This window comes from Castor canadensis, chromosome 8 (assembly GCF_047511655.1).
Source record: "Castor canadensis chromosome 8, mCasCan1.hap1v2, whole genome shotgun sequence".
Classification (NCBI taxonomy): domain Eukaryota; kingdom Metazoa; phylum Chordata; class Mammalia; order Rodentia; family Castoridae; genus Castor; species Castor canadensis.
In genome coordinates this window covers 191,345-217,796 of record NC_133393.1, presented here as the reverse complement: position 1 = coordinate 217,796, position 26,452 = coordinate 191,345, and the positions used below count along the sequence as shown (strand labels likewise).

At 39.2% G+C, this 26,452-nt stretch overlaps 1 protein-coding gene across 11 annotated transcripts in view; it reads right to left on the bottom strand.

Moving 5' to 3' along the window:
• The window catches only part of Lgsn (lengsin, lens protein with glutamine synthetase domain), a 175,419-nt gene that overhangs the window by 146,585 nt on the left and 2,382 nt on the right, over positions 1-26,452 (bottom strand). For 10 of the 11 annotated variants that reach the window (XR_012450572.1, XR_012450573.1, XM_074081807.1 and 7 more), the window contains exon 2: positions 2,330-2,426. The exons of the other annotated variant lie outside the window; for it this stretch is intronic. Coding sequence is in view for 1 of the 10 variants with exons in the window: in XM_074081805.1 (XP_073937906.1) it covers positions 2,330-2,374 (45 nt within the window). In the remaining 9 variants the exon portion in view is untranslated. The remainder of the gene's footprint in view (positions 1-2,329; positions 2,427-26,452) is intronic. 11 annotated transcript variants of the gene reach the window in all.

Here is a 26,452-nt window from a genome sequence, read left to right as displayed (position 1 = left end):
CTGAGACTTAACATATTTAATTGTCATAAGTTTTTTAAATGACTATATTGTTTCAGTGTCAGGCCTCATAACACAGAAGTCTATTTGAGCTACCAAAAAAAAAAAAAAAGGCACAGTGACCCACACCTATAATCCCAGCACTTGGGAGGCTGAGGATCAAGAGTTAAAAGCTAGCCTGAGCTACACAGCAAAACCCTTTTAAAAAAAAAAAAAGCTGTCTGAGCCTGGAGCAGTGTCTCACACCTAAATCCTAGCTACTCAGGAGGATAGCAGTTGGAGACCAGCCTTTGGCAAAATGAAAGTGAGATCCCATCTCAAAAATACCCAACACAGAAAAGACTTAGTGGGGTGGTTCAAGTGGTAGAGTGCCTGCCTAGCATGCATGAGGCCCTGAGTTCAAACCACAGTACCACTAAAAAAAAAAAAAAAAAAAAGGTCATGTTAAGGGGAGGTGGGGTAAAAGAAGTAAGTTAACAAGGTAAACATGGTTAATGTACTTTCTTTGCAAGAATGAATATAGAATTTAGAATTTTTAAGCCTGTTGAAATTACCACAAGAAGGGGACTAAGGTAGAAGGAAGAAAAATAGAGATGAACCAATTTGGGTGATAATACATACACACATGGAAATATCACAAGGAAACTCCCTGTATAGCTACCTTAAACAAATAAAAATGCCTTAGAAAAGGAAACAAAACAGAACAGGAATGTAAAACAGGTCCTGTGGGGGGAGGGTTGGTGCCAGGGGGAGGGGAGAGGATATAAGGAAAGGGTATAGGGGGGTGAATATGGTGGAATATTATGTACTCATGTATGAAAATAGAAAAATGAGACTTGTTGAAACTATTCCAGGAATGAGGGGAGGGGGGATAAAGGAGAATGATGGATGGATGAATTCAACTATGATATATTGTATGAACTTCTGTAAATGTCACAATGTACCCCAGTACATATTATATGAGAAAAAAAATAGTAATAAAGGGCTAAACCCTTCTTTAAAAAAAAGTCTGCAAAAACTTAAATAGCACACAATAGATTTTTTTCTTTCCATGTCTAAATTATACCGGCTTATTAATTAATTGGTTAATAATTAATATATTATAGTCCTGTAATCTACTACTTCCTATATCCTATGGGATGGAGCAGATGGGAGCACTGATTCACAGAAATATTCCTTGAGACCCCACCTTTAAGAAACTATCAGACAGACGGAGGCATCAAAACCTGTAGGCATTTATTTATATATTTATTGATTGATTGATCAATTGATCAGTACTGGAGATGGAACTCAAGCTATACCCCACCAGCCCTTTTCTTTTTGTTTTAATTTTAAGATAGGCTCTCACTTTCCCCAGGCTGGCCTTGAAACCTGAGATCCTCTTGCCTCCTTTGGAGCAACTGGGAGGATGGGTGTGCTCTGACACATCTGCTTTATTTTGTCTTTTAAAAGAGTCAATAGATTAAAAGAAAGCAGTAAAACATACCTATCTGTCTTGGCAGCAATGGCATCTTCATCTTGTGTTGTACACAATTTCATTAAAAGTAAAAGCTATTTGGAAAACAGTTGAGTTGGGACTTGAGCACTGAGGTTGTCAAAGGAACAGTGCCACCACACTGTAGAGCACACAGTGTCCTCTCGGACCCAGGCTGTTCACAGTCATCTGTTGTGTGGTTGATGAATCAGAGCACGAATGATTAAATTTTCAGAAAGCAGCGAGTTGGAGTAAGTGCTTATTACTTCAGAGGACTGGATTAGAATTTTAAATGACCTTGCAAAGCTGAAAAGAGTAAGGAGTGAGCAATCATATTGAGAAAGGGGTGGGCAAACAACTACACAAACAAAATGTAATGAATTTTTTTTTTTTGGTGGTACTGGGTCTTGAACTCAGGGCCTACAATTTGAGCCACTCCACCAGCCCTGTGTGTGTGTGTGTGTGTGTGTGTGTGTTAGGTATTTTCAAGATTGCTCTTGTGAACTATTTGCCCAGGCTGGCTTCAAACCTCGATCCTCCTGATCCCTGCCTCCTGAGTAGCTTGGATTACAGGCGTGAGCAACCAGCACCTGGCTGTAGTGAATTTTTGAACAAACATTTTTTAAATGCAGAAATCACTATCTACCGCAAACTGCACATCTGTAAGCACAGAAATTTTGTGAAAAAGCTTCACTCAGCAATGGTTTAGCAACAGCATAAATAGAAAGAACCAGAAAATAATGTATTTCCACTATATATGATAATTCACAATCTCTCCTGAATCAAGGTTCACTCTAAGGTGGAAGCTTCTGTATCTGATGGGGAGAGTAGCACAAGGAGCCATCACTGCACACTTACCTCCCTAAAACTGGTTCTGCTTAAGTCAGTGCAGTCAGAACTCATGAAAGCTCCAGTGCTTCAGGCAATGAGATACCCAGAGCATGATCCCTGGTCCCTGTGGACAAAAGAGGGTATGGAGTAGTAAAACCACACCAACAATGTGAGCTTTCTTCCTGAATTAAATATTAGATAAACTTCACTTATTCCATAACTAGAATTAGTGGCATTTTTCAGTTGTGTATATGTATCATCATAATTTCTTCCAGGGTGGTATTATGAGGTATACTGAATGTTAAGAAAAATAAAGATAGAAATGTTTATAAAAATAAACACAGCAACATCAAAAACATAGTAGCTTTGATAGTTTAGTCACAAGGATTGTGTCCACACATAGCAAAACTTACGAGAGCCACAGCCATCCAGAGTATAATGGCTCCTTAAGAATAGAGAGATAAGTTTAGGGGGAGAGCCAATGGGGGCAATGTAAATAATGTACAATATAAGTCTAATCAGAATTGTCACTACAAATCCCCCCTGTATAGTGAATATTTCCTAATAAAAATTTTAAAAAAGAAAGAAAAGCAAAAAAGGAAAAAGAGAGAGAGACAAGTTTATTTTTGGCACATGCCATTTTATCACTTCCTTACTGGCATTTGAGACCCAATCACAAAGATTTGAGGATAGCTCACCGATTTCACTGGGAATGGATTCATACAAAAAGATTGGACTAAAGCAATGGTATTCAGTATTACACTCATCCCAAAACCATGCAAAGACACCTCCAAAAAAGGAGAACTATAGACCAATCTCCTTAATGAACATTGATGCAAAAATACTCATTAAAATCATGGCAAACCAAATTGAACAACACATCAGAAAGATCATCCACCATGACCAAGTCGGCTTCATCCCAGGAATGCAAGGGTGGTTCAACATATGCAAATCTATAAATGTAATACAGCACATTAATAGAAACAAAGACAAAAAACACTTGATCATCTCAATAGATGCAGAAAAAGCCTTCGACAAGATCCAACACCACTTCATAATACAGGCTCTTAGAAAACTAAGAATAGAAGGAAAGTACCTCAACATTATAAAAGCTGTATATGACAAGCCTACAGCCAACATCATACTTAATGGTGAAAAACTGAAACCATTTCCCCTAAAAACAGGAATGAGACAAGGATGCCCACTATCTCCACTCCTATTCAACATAATACTGGAATTCCTAGCCAGAGCAATTAGGCAAGAAGAAGGAATAAAAGGAATACAAATAGTTAAAGAAACTGTCAAAATATCCCTATTTGCAGATGACATGACCCTATACCTTAAAGACCCAAAAAACTCTACCCAAAAACTCCTGGACACCATCAACAGCTACAGCAAGGTGGCAGAATATAAAATCAACTTACAAAAATCATTAGCTTTTCTATAAACTAATAACAAACAAACTGAGAAAGAATATATGAAAACAATTCCATTTACAATAGCCTCAAAAAAAATCAAATACCTAGGAGTAAACTTAACGAAGGATGTGAATGACCTCTACAAGGAGAACTACAAACCCCTGAAGAAAGAGATTGAGGAAGACTAAGGAAGGTAGAGAGATCTCCCATGCTCATGGATTGTAGAATCAACATAGTAAAAATGGCTGTACTCCCAAAAGCAATCTACATGTTTAATGCAATTCCCATCAAAATCTCAATGACATTCATCACAAATATTGAAAAATCTACCCTAACGTTCATTTGGAAACACAGGAGACCTCGAATAGCCAAGGCAATATTCAGCAAAAAGAGCAATGCTGGAGGTATCACAATATCCAACTTCAAACTATATTACAAAACAATGGCAATAAAAACAGCATGGTACTGGCACAAAAACGGTACCATGAAGACATGAAGACCAGTGGAACAGAATAGAAAACTCAGATATGAACCCACACAGCTATGCCCACCTTATTTTTGACAAAGGTGCAAAAAATATACGATGGAGAAAAGACAGCCTCTGCAACAAATGTTGGGAAAAGTGGTTATCCATCTGCAAAAAACTGAAACTGGATCCATGTTATCACTCTGTACTAGTATCAACTCAAAATGGATCAAGGACCTTAACATCAGACCCCAAACTCTAATGTTGGCACAGGAAAGAGTAGGAAACACTTTGGAAGTAATAGGTATCGGCAAGGACTTCCTCAATAAAACCCCAGCAGCTCAGCAACTAAAGATAGCATAAATAAATGGGACTTCATAAAACTAAAAGGCTTCTACTCAACAAAAGAAATGGTCTTTAAACTGAAGAGACACCCACAGAGTGGGAGAAAATATTTGCCAGCTACACATCAGACAAAGGACTGATAACCAGAATATTCAAGGAATTTAAGAAACTAAACTCTCCCAAAATCAATGAACCAGTGAAGAAATGGGCAACTGAACTAAACAGAACTTTCTCAAAAGAAGAAATTCAAATGGCCAAAAAACACATGAAAAAATGCTCACCATCTTTAGCCATAAAGGAAATGTAAGTTAAAACCACACTAAGATTCTACCTCACCCCTGTTAGAATAGCCATCATCAAAAACACCACCAAGAGGTGTTGGCAACAATGTGGGGAAAAAGGAACCCTCTTACACTGCTGGTGGGAATGCAAGCTGGTGCAACCACTCTGGAAAAAAATTTGGAGGCTTCTTAAAAATCTAAACATAGATCTGCCATATGATCCAGCAATCCCACTCCTGGGGATACACCCCAAGGATGTGACACAGGTTACTCCAGAGGCACCTGCACATCCATGTTTATTGCGGCACTATTCACAATAGCCAAGTTATGGAAACAGCCAAGATGCCCCAGCACTGACGAATGGATTAAGAAAATGTGGTATTTATATACAGTGGGAATTCTATTCAGCCATAAAGAAGAATGAAATCTTATCATTCACAAGTAAGTGGATGGAACTGGAGAACATCATTCTGAGCAAGGTCAGCCAGACTCAGAAGACCAAAAATCGTATGTTCTCCCTCACATGCGGACTTCAGAGCTAGGGCAAACACAGCAATGGGATTGGTCTTTGGTCACATGACAAGGCAAGCACACACGGAGGGGTGAGGATAGGCAAGAAACCCAAAAAACATGATAGTATTTGATGTCCTCAATGCAAAGGAACTAATGCAGAAACTTTGAAGTGACAGAGGTTAATAGGAAAAGGGGATCAGGAACTAGAGGAAAAGTCAGTTCAAAAAGAATCAACTTAGAATGCAACACATTTGTACATGGAAGCAATGCTAGGAATCTCCCTGTACAGCCATCCTTATCTCAACTAGCAAAAACGTTTTGTCTTTCTTATTATTGTTTATATACTCTTCAACAAAATTAGAGATAAGGGCAGAACAGATTCTGCCTGGAAGCGAGGGGGGGGCGGGAGGCATGCATATGTGCATATGCATACACATATGAATAAACAAAAAAAAATTAAAAAGCAGAACCAAAAAAAAAGTAATGATATTATAAAACATCTGTACTCAGAAGCCCCTGGGAAGCAAACCACCATTTAAATTTTAGCCATAGTTTTAGGTTTTATCCAGTCTTATGACGATCTAAGAATGACATATCTATAACAGTTGTCAACTTCATATTAAACAGTAGTGTTAACTCTATTTCATCCTCAAGAATAAGAAATGCTCTAGCTGAAAGAATGGCTCAAGTGATACAGTGCCTGCCTAGCACATGTGAGGTCCTGAGTTCAAATCCCAGTGAATTTCAGTATGGCCAAAAAAAAGAGAATGCTCTAAAGAAACTTTCTACTCTATAGAAACTCCGTATCACTATTAAAAAAGGTAGCTTTGGTTATTATTTATTAGGATATATTTTATCATATCATTAGTTAAGTAATAAATACATGATTTTTCAGTACAGTCAGCCCTCCATACCCAAGGATTCTACATCCACAGATTCAGCCAACCATGGATAGAAAATGTTTAGGGGAAAAATTGCAGGTGTTCTAAACATGTACAGACTTTTTTCCCACCTATACAGTTAGCAATGATTTTTGTTCATTTACACTGTATTATTACAGAGATAATCTAAAGTATACAGGAAGACACATGCAGGTTATATGCAAACACCACACCATCTATGTATGAGACTCAACCATCCACATACTTTGGTAGTGGAGAGGGCTCTAGAATCAGTCCTCAGATCTGAGGGAGGTCTACAGGAAGTATTTGACAGTCATGGCAGTTCAAGGCCTTTTCATAACTGGAAATTCACCACACCACTGCAGTCTTTTGAGTCCACACTAATGGGTGCCATGATTATGAAATTTCTATCCCTGCTCCCTGTTGTCCTCACCAATGGTTTTCTTTGCAAGTACCTTTGGAACTAGATACTCATGTCTTGGATAAACTGATGCTACTAGTGCTTTATGATTACTTGTAATTGTTGTTTTAAAAGACTGTTGAACCAGTACAAAATAAAGTAAATAAAAGCAGTAAGAATTTAAAAATGACAGTCTCCTCAGAGCAAATGCTCTATGACTATTAGTTCTCAGGATTGGCATTTCAGTCTGAACTTTTAACAAATTGCTTTCCTATATAATTATAAACAGTTGAGGAAGTGTATTTAATGGGAGAGAGGGCAGTGGGGACTGGGAATTAAGGTAAAAAGTAAAAAGAAAAGAAACCTAAAATGAGAAGCTCTTTCATGGACTGGTAATGATAAAGTCTGTTATGTGCCAGTTTGAAGTGTTTCGGGCCAGTGTCGAGGGTCCTTGCCTTCACAGGCCAGAGAACTGGCTTGTAAGGCAGCTGACTGATAAGCCAAAGCTGGTATTCCAAGTAGGATTTATTAACGAGAAAGGAAAAGCTACAGCTAAAACAGTGCAGCAGAGCCCAGAAACCGGTAGCTATCTGCTCAGGTGAAGGCTGCGGTTTTTATGGACATTTTAACTCTGGGTTTGAGTAAGGGTTAGGTGGACTCTTTTCATTGGCAGGATTCACAGGCTTTCTTAGATGAGCTGGTCTGTTTGTCCCTTATTGGGGGAGGAGAAACAATCTTAAGAACATTTTGCTCTTCAGCCCTGTGGCAGATCTATCAGATCCTGTATCTCCTCTTCAGGATTCAGGAATGCAGATTTACACCTCCTTCTCAGAATGCAGGAATCATAGTGCCCTCCAAGGGGGGATGGGATACTCACTCATCCAGACCCAACAAGTGGAATGGCTTAAGTAGGAAAATGTCATTATTCATTCATGTAAGAGCTAAGTGTGTGAAGGGACTGGGGCAGTATTCCTGAACAAGACAAAACTCATCTAACAGTGATTTTGAGTTGTCATTGGATGCCAAGTGTGGTGGTATACTCCTTTAATCCCAACACTCGATGGCTGAGGCAGGAGTATCTTGAGCTGAGGTCAGCCTAGGATACATAGCAAGACCCTATCTCAAAAAACAAAAACCCACTACAGCAGTAGCTCTCAAAAATGTGGTCTCTGAACCAGTAGGATGTGTATCCTTTGAGAACTTGTTAGAATGCAGATTATCAAGGCTGCATCCCAGAAACTCTGGGTTTGGCTCTGGGAATCCTGGTCACACAAGCCCTCCAGATGATCCCAATGTGTGATAAAGGGGAGAATCATCTTAGTAATACCTGAGAGCTTTGGAAGTGCCCAAAGCCCAGGCAGGGATGGGGTTTTGGCATCAGCATGGCTCTCACAGCTCCCTCTGCCTTACAAAGCCCTCCACCCCAAGAAGGAAGCCAAGCGCTGAGCCCCAAAACTAACCTTTCTTCACCAGGACAGTGAATTTACAGGAGTTTTCGTTCTTTCTCAGTGACAGTGCTTCCTAAAAGAAGAGGTGTGACGAACACAGGCTGAGCAAACTAGGTCAGGGTTGATGAGTTCTTTTAACATCTTTCTCAACAGATCAGAGCCCCAGGACAATAGGGACCCTACAGTGTGATTTAATGTGTTTTCTGGAAAGGGGAAGGGAAAGATGATCACTGGAGTCAGGAACAGAGCCAGAACACAACAAGCCAAATACCTGGAGAAAGAGCCACCATGCTCAGAAGGGAGGTCTTGGGAGAACCACACCAAGTACGGGCAGGCCCTGACAGAGGGCAAAAAAAAAGATCGGATAAACCATCACAGACACATTTCACCTGCGTCAGCGTTTACTTGAGGCTAGCCTTATTCAGCCAAATGGAGATTAGTGAGAAATAAAGATAAATTATCTCTGGAATGATTTTGCAAAAGAGTGGGAAACTAATTTGCTGATGTAAAAGATACGTGTAAATTTCCAGGCACTTATCTCAGCAGGACTGAGCCCATCCATCTCCACCAAAGTTCTTCAGGACAGGAGCTGGGTGTTTGAATGGCAAGTTGTTCAAAAGAGGGAGAAGATCCCCACTATTCTTATTTCTCTAGCACCAAGATATTAAGAAATTGTGCTGAAAGTTCATCAAATATTGTTAGAGGGATTTCTAGACTTCAGATAAAAGAACATGCAAACACTGAAGTTGAATAATTTGGACACTGAATCTTAAAAGATGAATGTTGGATATGCTGGTTAAAAATGCAATAGAAATTAGATTCACCTTTCAATCGAAGACAGCTGGTGATAAAGTTGTTAACAGTCTGATCAGAAGACTTTCAAATTCTTTGTCCCACGTGGAAGAATCCATGGCAGGACACATGGGTATAATGGAGTTTATTAAAAGTTAGGGAAGGGAAATACAAAAGGAAGCATGATGAAGCCCAGGCAGAATCTAGAGGCCAAGAGTAAAAGCTTCTTTTCTCCAGGTGCTTTTGTGTGTGTGGTATTGGGGCTTAAACTCAGGGCTTTCACCTCGAGTCACATCACCAGCCCTCTTTTTGTGGAGGGGTTTTCGAGATAGGGTCTCACAAACTATTTGTCAGGGCTGGCCTTGAACCTTGACTCTCAAGTGTTGGGCTCTCCAGGTGCTTTTAAAATCTACCTCTAACTAACCTCTGGGAAGGGAGGAAGCAGATAATTCTCATCCAATAATCAATGAGTGGGGAGGGGCACATGTGGTTCCTAGCCAGGTGAGGGGGTATCATTACCTGGTTCCATTGACCTTTGAGCCAGGGAGAGGAGCTGCGCAGACTCCTTTACTACACCTATGTTAATTCTCAGGTGCCCCACCCATGAGGGAGCAAGTTCCCTTTCTTTCTAACTTATTGTAATTACAATAGAGCTCTTAAGGTGTGTCAGAGAGGGGTCTCACTCCCCAACTTTCCCTAATTCTAGCCTGCCTCAGAGTTTCATGTGCTGCCAGTATTTATTTATGTATGTATACATTTATTTATTTAATTTATTTGTGGTGGGACTGGGTTTGAAATCGGGGCTTTAAGTTTGCAAAGCAGGCACTCTGCCACTTGAACCACATCTCCAGCCCATTTTGCTCTGTTTATTTTGGAGATGAGGTCTCGAGAAGTATTTGCCTGGCTGGCATTTGAACTTCAGTCCTCCAGTCTCAGCCTCCCAAGTAGCTAGTGTTACAGGTGTGAGCCAACAGTACCTGACTACATGTGCCAGTTAAGCTGTGGTACTGTAGAAACAGTAAGTAATAGTATTTTGAAATTTGGTGCAGACATAAAATACCACAGCTATCAAAAAATAACATGAAGAAAAAAGAGTATTTGAGACAGCTGGACATTGTAACTTCTCATCATTAAGAGAGCATCAAAATATGCAAAGGGCCTCACACCTGTAATCCCAGCTACTCAGGAGGCAGAGATCAGGAGGATCACAGTTCAAAGCCAGCCTGGGAAAATAGTTTGAGACTCTATCTCGAAAAACCATCACAAAAAATAGGGCTGGTGTAGTGGCTCAAGATGTAGGCCATGAGTTCAAACCCCAGTACTACAAATATATATATATATATTTATATGTGTTTATAAATATATATATGCTGAGGCATATTTCCCTGTGACAAGAGTTAAAAACACTCTACCTGCCCAGAACATCGGGAGGCTTAACAGATCACTGGGTCTAACCCACAGAGCTTTTGAGTCGAGTCTGCAGTGCAGGGGGAATTTCCCTGTTAAGGAGCTCTCTGGTAAAGTTTGTGTTACTGCTCTGGGGACCACGCTTTGAAAAGCAATGATTTAGAATTCTGAATAAATTCTAATATGTATGATCTGTTTTAAATTACATGACACATAAGTTGTGCAAAGAGGTAAAGAACAAGTCAATAAAAACACTTGAATTGCCACCTCACTTGAAGACTTTACATCTCAATGCAGTTGAAATCACCTACATATCCTCCCAGAATTCCACTCCTCTTCCAAGGCAATCTTTTTTTGTGTATTTATTCATTTATCCATATCAAGGGAATCTTTATTCTCCATGTTTAATCATTATTCTTTATGGTTTCAAAAAAGTACTGCAAATCAACAAGAAAGAGGAAATCTAAAAGAAAAAAGGCAAAGGGTATAAATAAGCAATTTTCAGAAGAAACCTCAAAGGCCAGCAAATATTACATGAAGACATGTTCAAATTTGTTAATGGTCACGGCTATACCAGTATTTAATACTTTACATGCACTGACCATAAAAAATGAAGAAGTTGGATAATGCCATGTATTGGCGGGTTGGGCAGGAAAAGGACACAGGACTGTTCGTGCCTGCTGATAGAAGACCTGGATGCAAACTTCTAAATGTGGTGCATGCACTCACTCCTTGAACTACCTGCTATCCAGCAGTTAGAAGAAGCAGACAAGGTGTACCTAGCAACACACAAACATTTAAAAACCTAGTCTTGTGTCTAAAAACACTGGATAAAAAATGAGCTTCAGTCACACCACCATTTATGTAAATTAACATACATACACAAAAGCAAGGATGCATGTTAAACACATTAAAATTGTGAGGGGGGAGGGGAACTTTGAAATGGGAAAAAAGAATAAAAAAGAAACACCAACGCAGAATGAATAGTGTGCCTCCCTCAAACTAAGGAGTGCAATCAACTCAAGCTGAGTTCATATAGTGTAAAAACAATGGGTATCTCACCCTAGAAAATGATCAGGAATCTGCCAGCCTGATGGATGTGTCTGTAATTCCAGGCAGAGGCAGAAGAAGCATAAGTTCAAAGCCAGCCTGGGCTACTACAGACACTGTCTCAAACAAATAAAACAAAAGTCAACAACCAAAGTAGGTCTCCTCTCCCATTATTTGTCTCCTCAATACCTCCCAGCAACTCCCTCCTGTCTGATTTCCTTAGTGATCAATTTTCTTCTGACAATTTTTGCAAAGGCATAGGTTTTCTTGCCATGCTGTCAAGCAACGATCTGAATGTAACTATTGGCTTAAATTCTAATTTGGTAGGATTGGGTGTGGCCCAAATTGTTATATTTTAAACAAGTTTCCCAGGTACAAATAAAAAAAATAGATTTATATTCTCTAAGATAATTATGTTTCTTTTTGTTGTTAATAAGTGTCTCAGGCTAATACTTTGAGATTTTACAAATATCACATTGCATATCAAACTTTCATCCACTAGCTTCAGGACCCATTGATGATTTTTTTCTGAATGAATTATTACTACAATAGCTTCCAATTGGCAACTTGGTAACTGTCACCTCTTCAATACGTGCCAACTGCATTCACTATAAGGGGAGCTTTGCCTTTTCCCTCGGCTGTTTACATAAGGATACAATCATGGTCCTCATTTGATTCATTGGGTTAAAATCTGTAAATATTTTTACTTATATTGATGTTCAAATCGTCCCAGATTTGGGGAATGGAAGCCCCTTTTCAAGCATTTTCCTTCCCTTTCAAATGTCTCCTTCCATCTTTGGGCACTCCTTAATTTGTGGTTCAAGGTGTTCTTCCAGACTCATCTTTTTTTTTTGTCTTTTTCTTTTTTTTGGTGCTGGGATCGAACCCAGGGCCTCAGGCATGCTAGGCAAGCGCTGTACCACCGAGCTACATCCCAGCCCTTCCAGACTCATCTTGTATTTTCCCAGGCCCAGCCCTGGAACCCTCTGTTTCTCAAGGAGGCATATTTCCTTAGAGGAGGATAATTACTAGAAACCAAAATCTAGACATTAGGAGTACTCAAAATCCAGTCCAAAATCCAAGGGTTCATTTTGGCCTCACATGTTCCGTATTTGGTTTTCTTGTTTTGTTTTGTTTTGTTTTACGGTGCTAGGGTTTGAACTCAGGCCCTTCACCTTGAGGCACTCCACCAGCCCTATTTTTGTGATGGGTTTTTTCATGATTGCAATTGCGAACTATTTGCCCAGGGTTGGCTTCAAACCACAATCCTCCTGATCTCTGCCTCCTGAGTAGCTAGGATTACAGGCATGGGCCATGGGTGCCCAGCCATGTTCTCTATTTGCAACAAGTCTTTTCTGGCAGTGAGAAATTTGATTCCATTATTCTAAATTTATATATATGTATATATATATATATCCCATACTTCAGAGACAAGCAAACCTAACTAGACTTCCATGCTCATTCTTTTGTTTTTGGCAAACATAATTGAGCAAGGAATGATACACAAAGATAAAATAGGGGATGTGGCTCAAGTGGTGGAGTTTTGACTACAATTCCCAGTACTGCAAAACAAAACATATAAACAAAACAGAACAGTTTCCTGGGACCTGGAACGCTTAGAACTCTGTTTACAGTGCTTGTACTAAAGATTCTAGATCTTGTACTGAAAGTCCTAGATAGAATAATTAAGCAAAAGAAAGAAAAAGTATCCAAATTGGAAAGGAAGAACACAAGTACTCTCTTTTTTCCCAACAGCATGAACTCATATGTTGAAAACCACAACATTCACTGAAAACTGTTAGAACTAATAAGTGAATTCAGAAACGTTGCAGGATATGAAACCAACACACAGAAGTCAGTAGCATTTCTATAAGCTATCTAACAATGTGCTGCAAACTATCAGAGACAGAGACAGAAACCAAGAAACCCACCAGGCTGGGGGTGCAGCTCAATTGGTAGCTCAGTGGCCTAGCATGTGAGAGGCCCTGGGTTCAATTCCCAGTAGCGGAGAGAAAGAAAGAAAGGGAGGGGGAAGGAAGGAAAGAAGGGAGGGAGGGAGGAAGGAAGAAGGAAGGAAGGAAGGAAGGAAGGAAGGAAGGAAGGAAGGAAGGAAGGAAGGAAGGAAAGAAAATAAAGAGCTGAGAGATGGTGCCTCACGCCTGTAATCCTAGCTACTCAGCATAGAAAGTACATCAACCATATTCACCTTTTTAAGTTTGAAGCCAGCCCAGGCAAATAGTTTGAGAGACCCTACCTCAAAAAATCCCATCACAAAAAAAGGGCTGGTAGAGTGGCTCAAGATGTAGGCCCTGAGTTCAAACCCCAGCACTGCAAAAAAAAAAGAAAATCCTATTTATAAGATCTACAAAAATAAAATATTCAGAAATAAATTTAACCAAGATAAAAGACCTATATACTGAAATCTATAAAAGAATGAAGATGAATTCAGAGATGACACAAGTAAATGAAAAGGTGTCCTATGTTCATGGATTAGAGGAAGTTACATTGTCAAAATGTCCGTACTATCCAAAACAACCTACAGATTCAATCTTCAAGTGTCCTCCTATCTCACCCTCCCAAATAGATTCAGTCTCTAAGGAAATTCCAGTCATTCTTCCAGAAATAGAATAGAAATCTTAAAATTCATATGGAAGTACAAAAGGCCACAGTAGTCAAAGCAATTATGAGCAAAAAGAACAAAGCTGAAGTCACTTAGCATATTGACAATTATCAATAGTACTGTACACCTGAAAATTGTGAGATTAAACCTTACATGTTCTCACCATAAAAAATGGTAGTATGTGGAGTGACCAATGCATTAATGAGCTTAAGGAATTACTTCACAGTATTTATGTACACCAACACTTCAAACACCACAAATCTTTATGATTTTTGTCAATGACACCTTAAACAGTAACAGAACTGGGAGAAAAAAAAATTTAAGTTTAGAATTTTGGGATTTTGAAAGTTTAAAACGTTGGGTTAGCTGGGTGCAGTGGTGCGTACCTGTACATCTACCTACTCTGGGGCAGACACAAGAGAATCACTTGAGCCCAGAAGTTCCAGGTCAACCTGTGCAGCCTAATGAGCCACCATTTCTTAAAAACAAAATGGATTAAGATGGGGACTGACAAATTGCATTATACATATGTACAGGAATAGTACAGTGAAGCTCATTAAAACTTTTTAAAATAGTTAAGAAAGAGTTAAAGAGGGAATGAATTTGATCAGAGTACACTCTGTATGGAAATATCACAAGAGACCACTTTGCACAATTAATTTACAGTAATAAAAATCATTTTAAAAGAAAAAGTAAGTGGTGGTCATTGGTTTCCATTTATTTCCATCAAAAACTTTATTGAGCATAATCCCTAGCTCTGCCCTGCTCAAAGGTGTTAAGCCCAACCTTCAGAAAAGTCAGGAGTCTCAGTTCATGGAGCTGACAACTGCGTAAATTTCTTAAGCTACCTAGACCCCAATTTTATCTTTTTGCCTTCCTCCTTGTTTTCTTGAAGATCGTTTTAATAACCAGAAATTTGACTTAAGGTTTTCTTGTTTAAAATCCTCTAAAGAATGTTGGGAGTAAGGCTCAGGGGAGCACTTGCCAGCCTGTGTGAGGCCCCGAGTTAGATCCCCAGCAGTGCACCCCCAGATCCTTTAAGCTTCCCCATTCTCTCCAGGTGCCTCTTAAATGCCCTAGCATGGACTATAAATTCATAGTGAGAGATCTGTTTATCCCTCCAGGAGTTCCATATTTCTTTCCCACCCCTCACTCATGACCCCAAATCCCTTCCTTCCCACAGTTTCTCCTGGAAGTCACAATCTTTTCAGGAAAGTCCTCTGAATCTCGGGCTCAGATGGTGCTCTGTGGCATCCTTTACCACATCCTATTTCCCTGCACACCATTACCCTTTTGTCAAGCTACTATTTACAAACACCCATAATGTAGTGCTTATAAAGCCAGCAGAAAACCAGGCTTTGAACTCAGGGTTCCAACTTACTTGCTGTGACCTAACTTTTCTGTACCTCAGTTCCCTCATCCAACAGTGAAGGAAATTCTAAGACCTACCTCACAGAGTGAGTATATGGGAAGGATTGAGGTTTTAGTATATCCTTGTGGCACCACTCTACAAAATAAGACTCAGTTTCCTTGTTTGTTTCTATCACAGAAGCTCTGACCATGTTTCATTTTTCCATGTGTTCCTGTCACTTAGCACATGTGCCTGTGATGCATGGTTTATTGTGTTAATAAAAACACAAACCTGATTTAATTACCTTTTTTTCTTGAGACAGGGTCTCACTATGTACCCCAGGCTGGCCTCAAACTCCATCCTCCTGCCTCAACTTCCCCAGTGCCAGGATTATAACCATGAGCTACCACCCCCGGGTTCATTATCTTTTAAAAGCGATAAACTGTTGGCAAGATTTGAAGGCTTTAAGGAAATAAAACCTTTAAAGTGATTAATGGGGATAACCCACAGAGCTTGCTTTTTGAATCTACATAGTACATCCATAATGGAGTTCTCTGTGTATTCCTTCCTGGACTGCAATGAACAGAGGTGTGAAAAAGATGACTTAATCAATCACAGATAATGGGATTAGGGAGGCAAGGGTATGTCACTCCCTTAGGGTATAAAATGAGTTGGGGAAGGCTTCAGTGGACCAGTGGAGAGCTGAGGATGAAGCTACCAGAAGGACCTTTCTTCTGACTAGTGAGTCCAGCTCAAGAGGACACCTTGACAGACAGAGGTGAGTAAATCACACAAACTGGTGTGTTCAAGGTCCCAAAAACCACTACAGAGAAACCCAGGTCTTAGGTTCTAACTGGTTCTCTCCAAGGATTGGGGTCTAGAGTGTCTGGATAGGTTTGTTTTTAAATGTTACTATAGTGTTTGATTTTTTTAAGTTATGTATTTCTTTTTCTTTAAAAAAAAATGCTTGTTTTTCTTTTTGAGATGGGGTCTCATTAAGTTGCCAGGCTGGCCTTGAGCTCTTGGTCTCAAGGGCTCCTCTGTCTCCACCTCCCAAGTAGCTGGGATTGTAGTCACGGAGTTCTGCACCCACCTAAAACTTTTTTGATTTGTTGAAAAGTAATGTGGATCCTTCAGTTCCAGATTACACTTTTGGTCACATTTTAAAGACCAACTATCAGTTCAGTCAATATTCCTGGGAACTGTGATGTTAATAGTTGCATAGTAACCTTAACACAGTTAAAGGAATTGTATTTAAGTGATTTTCAAAGTTGCAAAATAGTTGGGAGAAGGTATATTGATTAAATCCAAGTTACTTTTCCTCAGCATATTCCACTCAACTTCAAACTACTTATTTTGCCTAATCAAATAAGTTCCCAGAAACTGTGAAGGCTTAGTGAGTGCACTCTGTGATACCAGAACTCTACTTTCACCTAAGGCTAAAATTTTGGCCTCAAAATATTTTAGGGCCATAGTAACATGACACTGAGTGACTCGGGTTTGGGTAGCTGTAGTGGTAATTGAATGGCTTTCACATACAGTTTTGGTTTCCATGGGTCTATGCTCAGTAGTGAAAGTCAAAGGTCATGTACTTCCTTCTTATAAATAACCAATTACACGGGGGCCTAAAAATAGAGTTCTTTGTCAGGCAAGACAGGTCAATTCAAGCTGGCTTGGAATCCTGTCATGTGTTATCACTATTTTAGTGCCTCAGTGAAGGAGGTGTGTCAATCATCCCTGGATGTTAGCACATGTTGCAGATCCTAGGGTCCCACTTGAGAAGTGACAGCTAAGGAGAATGGCTTACTGCTCAGGTTGGAGGAGGACTGCAATTCAGGATCTTTGTGAATATGGGCAGGAGAGATAAGCCATGATTAAGTTTCATCAGAGGACTGGAGGAGAGGATAAAGGAGAGGAAATTGCTGTGTGAACATAATTAAACTAAATTAAACTTTTACCCAGCTTGGGATGCAATTAACTTATTTGGATCCGGTTACTGAAAAGGTAATCACTGTAGTTGTTTAAAGCACAGAAGAAGAGGATAATAGCAAAGCATCAATTCTTCAGTTGGCCTTATTTTAGTAAGCTTATAAACACAGTTGGAAATTCCTAGTTACCTGCCAGTGTAGAAATTTCGATAGACATAAACCATATCTTTTCTTTTCTTTTTGTATTTCGTGCTTTAAATTTTTTTTTTAATGAGGCTGAAAGCACGAGTATTCAAACTAACAGATGGTAGACTGCTCTCAGCCAAAGCAATAAAAAGACTACAATTCTTCTCACCAGAAATGTATTTAGTTACAACTTTGTCTTACAGGCTTGTTAAGAATATTTCCATTACAGAAGGACTATTTTTTTTCTGTCTCAAGTTTCTGATTCCTGTTGAAAATTTCAAAACCTATGAAAAGCATTTTATTTGTGTTCCTTTTAAACAATTATCATAATACTGTGAGTATCTGGTCTAGGGACAGGAATTTTTTTCCCCCGGTTCTGGGGATTGAACCTAGAACCTCAGTCATGCTAGTCAAGCTCTCTACACCTCCAGCCCTTGTGGTTCTTGTTTGGGTATGAGATAGGGTCTAGCTAACTTTGCTTGGGCTGGCTTCAAACTCTCATTCTTCTTGCTTCTGCCTCACGAGTAGCAGAGATTACATGCATGCACACACCACTGTGTCTGGCTGGGAAATTCTTGTACTCTTTCCTCTAGACTCTAGCTCTTCAGTAGAAGACTGTCTTTTTTTTTCTGTTTTATTTTTTTTAGTATCAGGGTTTGAACTCAGGGTCTACACCTTGAGCCACTCCACCAGCCCTTTTTTGTGATGGGTTCTTTTTCAAGATACAGTCTTGCACACTATTTGCCTGGTCTGGCTTAGAACCATGACCCTCCTGATCTCTGCCTCCTGAGTAGCTGGATTACAGGCATGAGCCACCAGCACTCAGCTAGAAGATTATCTTGGTTTCATCCCTTCCCATATCTCACTTTACAGGCAGAATTAGGTGTCCCTTTCCAGGGCTCCCGCAGCACAGAGTAAGAAATAATTTATATGCTTATTATAACAAACAGTATTTTGTCTATATGAATATGTGTCATGTTTGGGGACACAGTTTCATTAGTGTTTGTATCTAGCTCTTAGACTAGTGCCAGGGTGCAGGAGATGTTCAGAACATTTGTCAGAACCATGTAACAAAAAGATTTTCACTTGAGTGGCAGGGTCAGCAGTCCTGAAGTATGATATGGTTTCTGCTAAAGATGTTAACACAGTTGATGTGAGAACAGAGCCAACCAAAGCAGAAAATACTCCATGAATTCACGGAAAACCCTACTTCCCCTTTTAATCATTCCATTCCCAGAACAATTGCTTTTCATTTCAAGTTATAGAATAGTGCTAACCAACCCTCCCTTTTTCAAAAGAGATCTAGTCTGCTCAGCAGAGAAAATCTTAGCAGAGATGCTTGGAGAATGTGCTGAGTGCAGGTTATGCTGTGTGGCAAAACATCTCATTAAAAGATGGAGTCAGATTTCCAGAGTAAAAACAGGTCCTTGGGAAAGTTTCCTGGAATCAGTTTTCTTGTCATAGTCACTAGAGTAGATCCCACAGAAAATAAAATTGTTGAAATTATTGATGGTCAGTGAGTATTCCCCTCTCCTGTCTCTCCAGTAATCTGTTCACATAGCTGGTAGGCTGCTGCTATTGTGGTTCTTGAGACCATGAAACTATGTGTGTGCCCACTACACTGGAGGGTTTTGTCTCCCTGAGTGAATGACCCTTTGGACAACAGCCCTGGGGAATTTTAAGATTCACAGAAATATGGCATAAATCAGCTATTCCAAGTTACTCTAAAGGGTTTGGGAGCTACAGCCCAAGAGACTTGAGTGTTTGCTTCACAGACACATCAGGTCCCAATTTGATGAAAAGAATGATGAATCGAGAGAGTTTTTAATTTTGACTGATTCATTTACTAGGTGTGTTTCAATTTCTCCTTATGTAAATTGGAATAGCAAATTCTCCTTCCAGTGCTGTCAGTGTCAGTAAGAAATGCAATCAGATCACATAAAGGAAATCCCTTTGAGGAGTTAAATTGCATGGAAATGCAAGGTACATTCCTTTTAGGAGGACTTCCCCTTGGCTCTGGGGTGAATGCCACCTCTGTGACCATTTGGATGAGATGAGTCAGTTATCCTTCCAGGTCTTTCCAGGTCTACCTTTATTTTACATGGCTGTCATTTTTTTTTTTTTAATGTGGAACTGGGGATTGAACCCAGGGCTTTGCACATTTTAGGCAAGTGCTCTCTTACTGATCTACACCCTATCCCCTAAAATTCTTTCATCTTTTTATGTTTGGAAGACTCTTCTCTAACCCTACTGCATTTGTTGCCTTTTTTTTTTTTTTTTTTTGTTGCCTTTCATCCTAACAGCTTCTGAGTTTCAGCTCCTCCAAAAAGGCATGTGGCCATAAACACTGCACAATCTCGTTTTTTAAGGACCATCACAGGTAGAGAGGCTGGTCTGTGAAGGAAGAATGTATGGAAACAAAACCCCTTAAAGTCAAAAGATTGTGATAGAGAACAGTTATCCAAGAATAAGAAAAATAACCTCGAAGGGACATCTTAATGATTTTAATAGTATTAGAAGTTATGTGTGATTGTGGGATAAAATCCTAAACAGAACTACCACAAGCTATTTGCCATCATGAATTATGCCACATATATATATAGCAGCCACCTGCCAGGGTTCTCCCTCTCAAAGAACATAATTTAAGGAAAAACATTTAAAATACTATTAAGTCTGTTTTCATCAAGCTGCTTCTCACTACCAGTGACTGGGCAGCAACTGCAACACACAGATATCACCCAAAAGTCAACAAAGTTCATCCAATACTCTTCTCAATTATACTTTGATATAATTTTGAATTTCTTTAGTATAATTAACATGGTGAAGATAAAGAAATAGGGTCCTTAAATTTCTCCTGTTTTCAAGTTCCCACTGTACAAATCTAAAAGTCTAAAGCCTTGACAACATAACAATTTAAAGATACAGCAATAGCTGGAAGAGTGGCTCAAATTGTGCAACACCTGCCCTAGCAAGCATGAGGTCCTGAGTTCAAACCCCAGTACGGCTACAAAGATGCAGCAAAAAACTGTCTCTAAGGTTGTCCTGTTATGTGTGTCCTCAGGGCATGGTTTCTGTGCCTTGGTACATAGTGAAAGGGTAACACCACAGGGGAAATTAAGTCTAGGATTCTGTGCTAAGACTCTGCCAAGGAGATTGACATGTCACTATCACTTTTGGAGAATCTATACTAGATAATTTATTTCTGAGTCACTGATACTACTTGTAAGTTGTTACTCATTTCAAGAAATAAAAAGTGGGCTTATTCTAAACAGTAATATAAAAATGAGTTATTAGGCAGCTTTTAGGGAAAATGCCTAAAATAACAAACGAAAGTTAGTAAGCAATCTGCTGCTTGGATGATAGTCTCATGATAAGCCTGCCTGTTATCACCATCACTTTCTTGATTTCACCTTCTAGTATCACTGCCTGATGCCAGACTGTATTTCTCAAGGTTTTCTATCTCCTGCCAAACCAGCACAGTCATCCAAGCATCCTTGAAGCAAAGGTGAAACAATATTAGCACAAAATATGCCAGCTGCTTCTCAAGTATCTACTATGTGTCAAGTGCTTTGTTAGGCAAAGGCAATTAACATTCATGGCTTTTGCCCTGGAAACCTTTGGAGAACATGAGGGAAGGAGATGTTTCTAAAGATGGTTGTCATATGATGAATGCTATAGGAGAGATATGTACATGACACAGCGTAATAATAAGGAATGTATTGACTACCGATGATAAGGAGGCCAGGGAGACTTCGTAAAAATTAACATTATGGTTTCAAGAGAAGTAAGAGTTTTCCAGGTAAAAAAATTGTGAATTCAAAGCCATGGAGGGCCTGAGAAAGCATATTGTCTACTTGAGAAATCATCAGTTTCAAAAGGCTAACAGGCAACAAAGGGGGGCTGTTCAGGCAGGGGCATGATCTTGGAGAGTCTAAAGCATCTTGCTGAACAGTTCGCTTTTTTTACCTGAAAGTTAATGGAAAGGCCACTGGATGATTTTGAGTAGGAGAGTAACAAGATCAGATACGCATTTTTTTAATGTGGTACTAAGAATTGAACTCAAGGCCTACACTTAAGCCACTCCACCAGCCGTTTTCTTTTTTTTTTGAGACAGCATCTTGGCTGGGCTGGCTTTGCATCGTGATCCTCCTGATCTGTGCCTCCTGAGTAACTAGGATTACAAGACAGGCATGAGCCACCAGCACCCAGTTCAGATATGCATTTTTTAAATGACACTGGCTTTTAAAAGTGCAGGGTAGGTTAGATAGAACCAGACTAAAAGTCATTGAATCAAGCAACTGAAATATGACTCAGTAAATGATGGAGGAAGAGAAGAAAGAAGAAAGAAATGAAGTAAGTACAAATTGGAAGGAGGGGGATAATTTCTGAGCTATTTAGTAAATAGACTCAATAGAATATGGTGGCCAAACAGAAGGGGATGATTCTAGTATGACTAGATTTCTGACTTGAGCACCTCGGGGCACAGTAAGATGAGTAGGTTTCCTGGTAAGAAAGAGGAGATTATTGCTTGTCTTCTACCATGTTAACCATTGGGCCCCTGGAATTCACCCCACACAGATACCTCATGAATCTCAGGAAAGTCCTTTATCAAAAGCACATTTTGTAGTTACCATTGAGTGCTTGGAGGCTGACACCAAAGAAGTCCTATACATGACTCTGAAATTGTAGAGTACAAGAGACTCATAGAGAAAAAATAGGAAATACCCTTACAAATACAGACATCTATCCATAGGACATGAAGGCAGAGATAGCCAAGCTATCTCAAACTACAGTAAATGACAGATACACACTAATATTTCAATAAAAACGTGGATAGACTGGTAAAACCAAAATCATAGTTCTTATTTAAAGCTTATGGAAGGAAACTGAGATGAATGGTGTTCTTTTCTGACAACAGAAACCCAGTTGGACAGACAGGAATAGATAGTATTGTAAAAGAGCATAAAATGACCTCCTTCATGAAAGACAAAAGAGGGTGCCCCTGGAAACACCTGTCACACGTCTAATATCTCTCCATGGTGGTGTGCTTCCAGACAAAAATGAATTACTGGAAACGTGAAAAGTACTCAAAAAATACATGACTAATTTTTGGAATTAAGTTCAACAGATATGCTAGCTTATCAAATTAAAAAGTGTTTAAATGCTTGCTCTCAATCTCCCTGCTACTTATCTCCTCAGACAAGAAGCAGTTCATAGATTTGTACCACAGCAGACTGCACTTATCTACAAGAACAAAAGGAAAGGGCAAATTTTCAAAGTATTATATTTTATGATTCACTTTTACTAAATTCATAGAATGACATATAAACCTGTAATAGCATGACTCCTTTTCAGAATCAGAATAGGTCAGAAGCCAAATGAATATTTAAATCTTATTTGTTGACCAAAGAACCAGAGCCTGAGAGTAAATAATGCCAGGAGGAGTGGTACATGCCTGTAGTCCCAGTGATTTGCTGAGGTAGAGAGCACTGCAGTTTGCAAGTTTGAGATCAGCCTGGGCAACACTGTGAGCCCTCATTTCAAAAACAGAGAGAAGTCTTAGTAAAGAACATGGCAAAACTGCACAGCAGTGACGGGAGTTTTACAAGTGTGCAATAGTGTGTTGTATACTATGTATGTGTATGTATGCATGAAGAAGGTGAATGTTTTAGATCCTAAGATTTGATGGGCACTATTTTGAGTAAGAAAAGTCTCTTTGATTTTACTCTATTAAAATAATTAATAATGGAAGTAAGGAAAAGAGGGAGGGAAGGAGGGAGGAAGGGAAGGAGGAAGGAGGAAGGAAGGAAGGAAGGAAGGAAGGAACGAAGGTGAAGGGGTGGTAAATCCCTTAGGGGTATTTCAAGACCAGGAGAGCAGACTAACAGTAGAAACAGGGACTCTTCCTGTCAGGCCACTAGAATTTGAATCCCAGCTGCATCTCACAATACTTGTGTGACTAAGCTTTCTGAGGCTTTGTGGTTGATTTTTATGATGGAGCGATATATAAAAGGACTAATACAGAGCTTAATACAACATCCAGCATGTAGTAATGTTACTTGATGCTGTTGATACTGTCCCAAAATAAGGCATATCCTACAACAGCTATATGTTGGTTACAGCTTCAATGCCTCCTCCCTAGAGAATGCTACATAAACACTGGCAACTCTCAAATCTGTACACTTGGCTCTGTACCCACTCACCAAGCTCACTCTGTTTCTCAGAACAGATACAATAAAACTGATTCTGTTTCAGTTCATAATCACCCTTTAGATTAGGCTCAAATCCGCTTAGATTTTGGATGTTTCTAAATGTTATCCATACATCAGAGGCAACTCTTTCCTGTATAGCCACAGATACCATATAAACATGGTCATTATGGTACTTTCTGGTTTAATTCTCTGAAAACAATTCAATTTATTTCAAGTTTTCTGGGAGCTTCTAACTTGTGTTTGTATAGCTACACCAACTATGTACTTTTTACCCTATTCCTTTTCATTTAACATCACACAGTATTTTCTCCATGTTTAACTTAGTATTTTTGTTGTTGCTGTTGTTTGAGATGGAGTCTCAGTCGGACTCCTAGGATAAGTGATTTGTCTGTCCCAGCCTCCCAAGTACTAGGAGTCTAGGCACATGATACCATGGGCAGCTAGGTCTGAAAAATAATCTCATTATGTATATGATGTTTCATGGGGCAGACATTATCCAACATGTTTTTTTTTAAGTTTCTATTCCAGAGTCTGATTATTCTAACAGTGTCAACAAAAAAATACACATGTACTTAGCACATAGCTTGGAAAATAAAAGCACCACAAATTTTAGCCAGTCTTACTATTGTAGTTATCTATCAAGACAACTTGTTCTCTGAAAACTTAAAAACACAATTTTTAGGAACTTCCAATTATTTTTTTCAACCTCTTTCCTTGTCTGTATAAAAGTTTTGTTGGGACAGAGACCATGCTTATGTGGCCGAACATGATATCAGAGTGCCTGGTTTGGGCTAGGTAGTTAACAAATAAATGCTGGCAGCGGGGGAGGAGAGGAAGAAAAGGTTGATTGCTAAAGTATGGGAGGGGATTAAAACCGAGGGAGAGCACAGGGCAAAGGTGGGAGGCCCTAGGACAAAACCCCAGTGAACGCCATTGTCAAACATTTGAGAGACTGAAAGCAAGCTGCAAAGAAAAATTAGGAGAAGTGGGAGTGGGATGCCCTAGAAGGATTTTAGGTGGAAAATGACTTGATGATACTCAGACAAATATTGGTTATCTATGGGTGTATATTAATGTCTGGGGATTCAAGAAATACATGATGTGACCACTATCTTTAAACAGAAGGAATTTCAAAAGGCTTCTATACTCATGAACTATAGGAGACACTACAACTGCAATGTTTGTTGAACATGCCCAGTTAAAAAGCAACTGCATTAGGACAGGGGAGAAAGCACGACTATTGTAGCTTTTGTCAACCAAATGTGATTATGTTGGCAAGAAACTGCTCAAGAACATTTCTCCTTACATAAGGCTTGCTCCAGTCACATTGCTTAGGTCAGTGTCTGTCTGGATTATCTACAGCCTAAATGCCAGCTCTGTAAATTGAACCTGTCAAGTGACAGCTTTGCTACAACATGCATAACCAACCTTTAAACTTTACACTCCACTCGCTCTCTCTAGCCAAATTAAACTCTCCTGTCTTAAGCTATTTTTGCCTCACTTCAGACTGGCATAATTCAACATGTTCTAGATAATCACATGGAAACTGTGTCCCTACTGATTTCCAATCCTCAAGTGGTCTGTGTTCAGGTTGCAGAACAGCAAGAGAAATTTTACCAAGTTTTCTGAAAATAAGAGTTTTCTCAAGTTAGATTTCTCCAGGTACCAGACTCTGGATCAGTTATAATGGCATGCTATAAAAATGCTCTGATTATGGCTTCACAGCTCCTTATTGTGTCCCAAGGAAATGTCTCTTCCAGCATGTCATATCTTAGTACCCATACTGAGCTCCCACAGAAGCAAATATTCACTATAAAGTGGCAGAATTACTAAAGTGAAAACACATTCTCATCTAATTTGAACACTACCTAGGCAACTTTGCTTACATTTAATTTGACTAAAATTAGGCAAGAGGGCTGGGGGAATGGCTCAGGAAGTAAGAGTACCTGCCTAGCAAGCCCTGAATTCAAATCCCAGTGCTACAAAAAAAAGAAAGAAAATTAGGTATGAAAAGTAAAGGGAAAAGCCAGCTGAGGGGGCCTCACCTGTAATGCCGGCACTGGAAAGGTAGAGGCAGGAGGATATTTGAGGCCAGCTTCAGCTACACAGTCAGAACATCTCAAAAAGCATTAAAAAAAAAAAGTATAGGAAAAAATGGACATTACAAAGACTAAAGAGAAATAGTCTTAAGATAGACAATTACTTTAAGTTATTCAAAAACTGCTTAAATCTATAGAGAAGAAAATATCTCTAATGGTTGAATATGATGATGTAAAGTTTACTGTGAGCCAGCTGTATTAATTTATAGATCTATAGTACCCTGTTGGGTAAGTGAAAGTTTCTATATCTATGAAACACAGTAGCCCACATACAGATATTGGCTTTTGGACTCTATTCTTAGGCTAGATTCCTTGAGAGACTTATTGTGGAAAACTTGATTGGAAATTGCTGTGTCTGGAATTGCTATAGAAATTATGATATAGCACTGTTGTGCTTTTATTATTCACTTAACCTTGTCTAAAAGGCTCTTGATAAAATAATGTCTTAAGGGAAGAAATTAAGTTACTCTTTGCCACTGAGCATGCTTTAGTTTTGAATAACATTTAAACACTGAATTATATACTCATAGAAATTTACTACACACTTTTTACCTTAATCACAAATTATAACCCAACAAATTTTCTGAAAACAAATTTTAACAATGTTGATAGCAACCATGACTATATACCTGGATTTTTAAAACACCTCCTATATATGAAAAGGGAGCTCACCCTCTTCACTAGTATTCAAACACCTACCGGGTTTTGGCCCATTGGGGTATTTGCCCATTA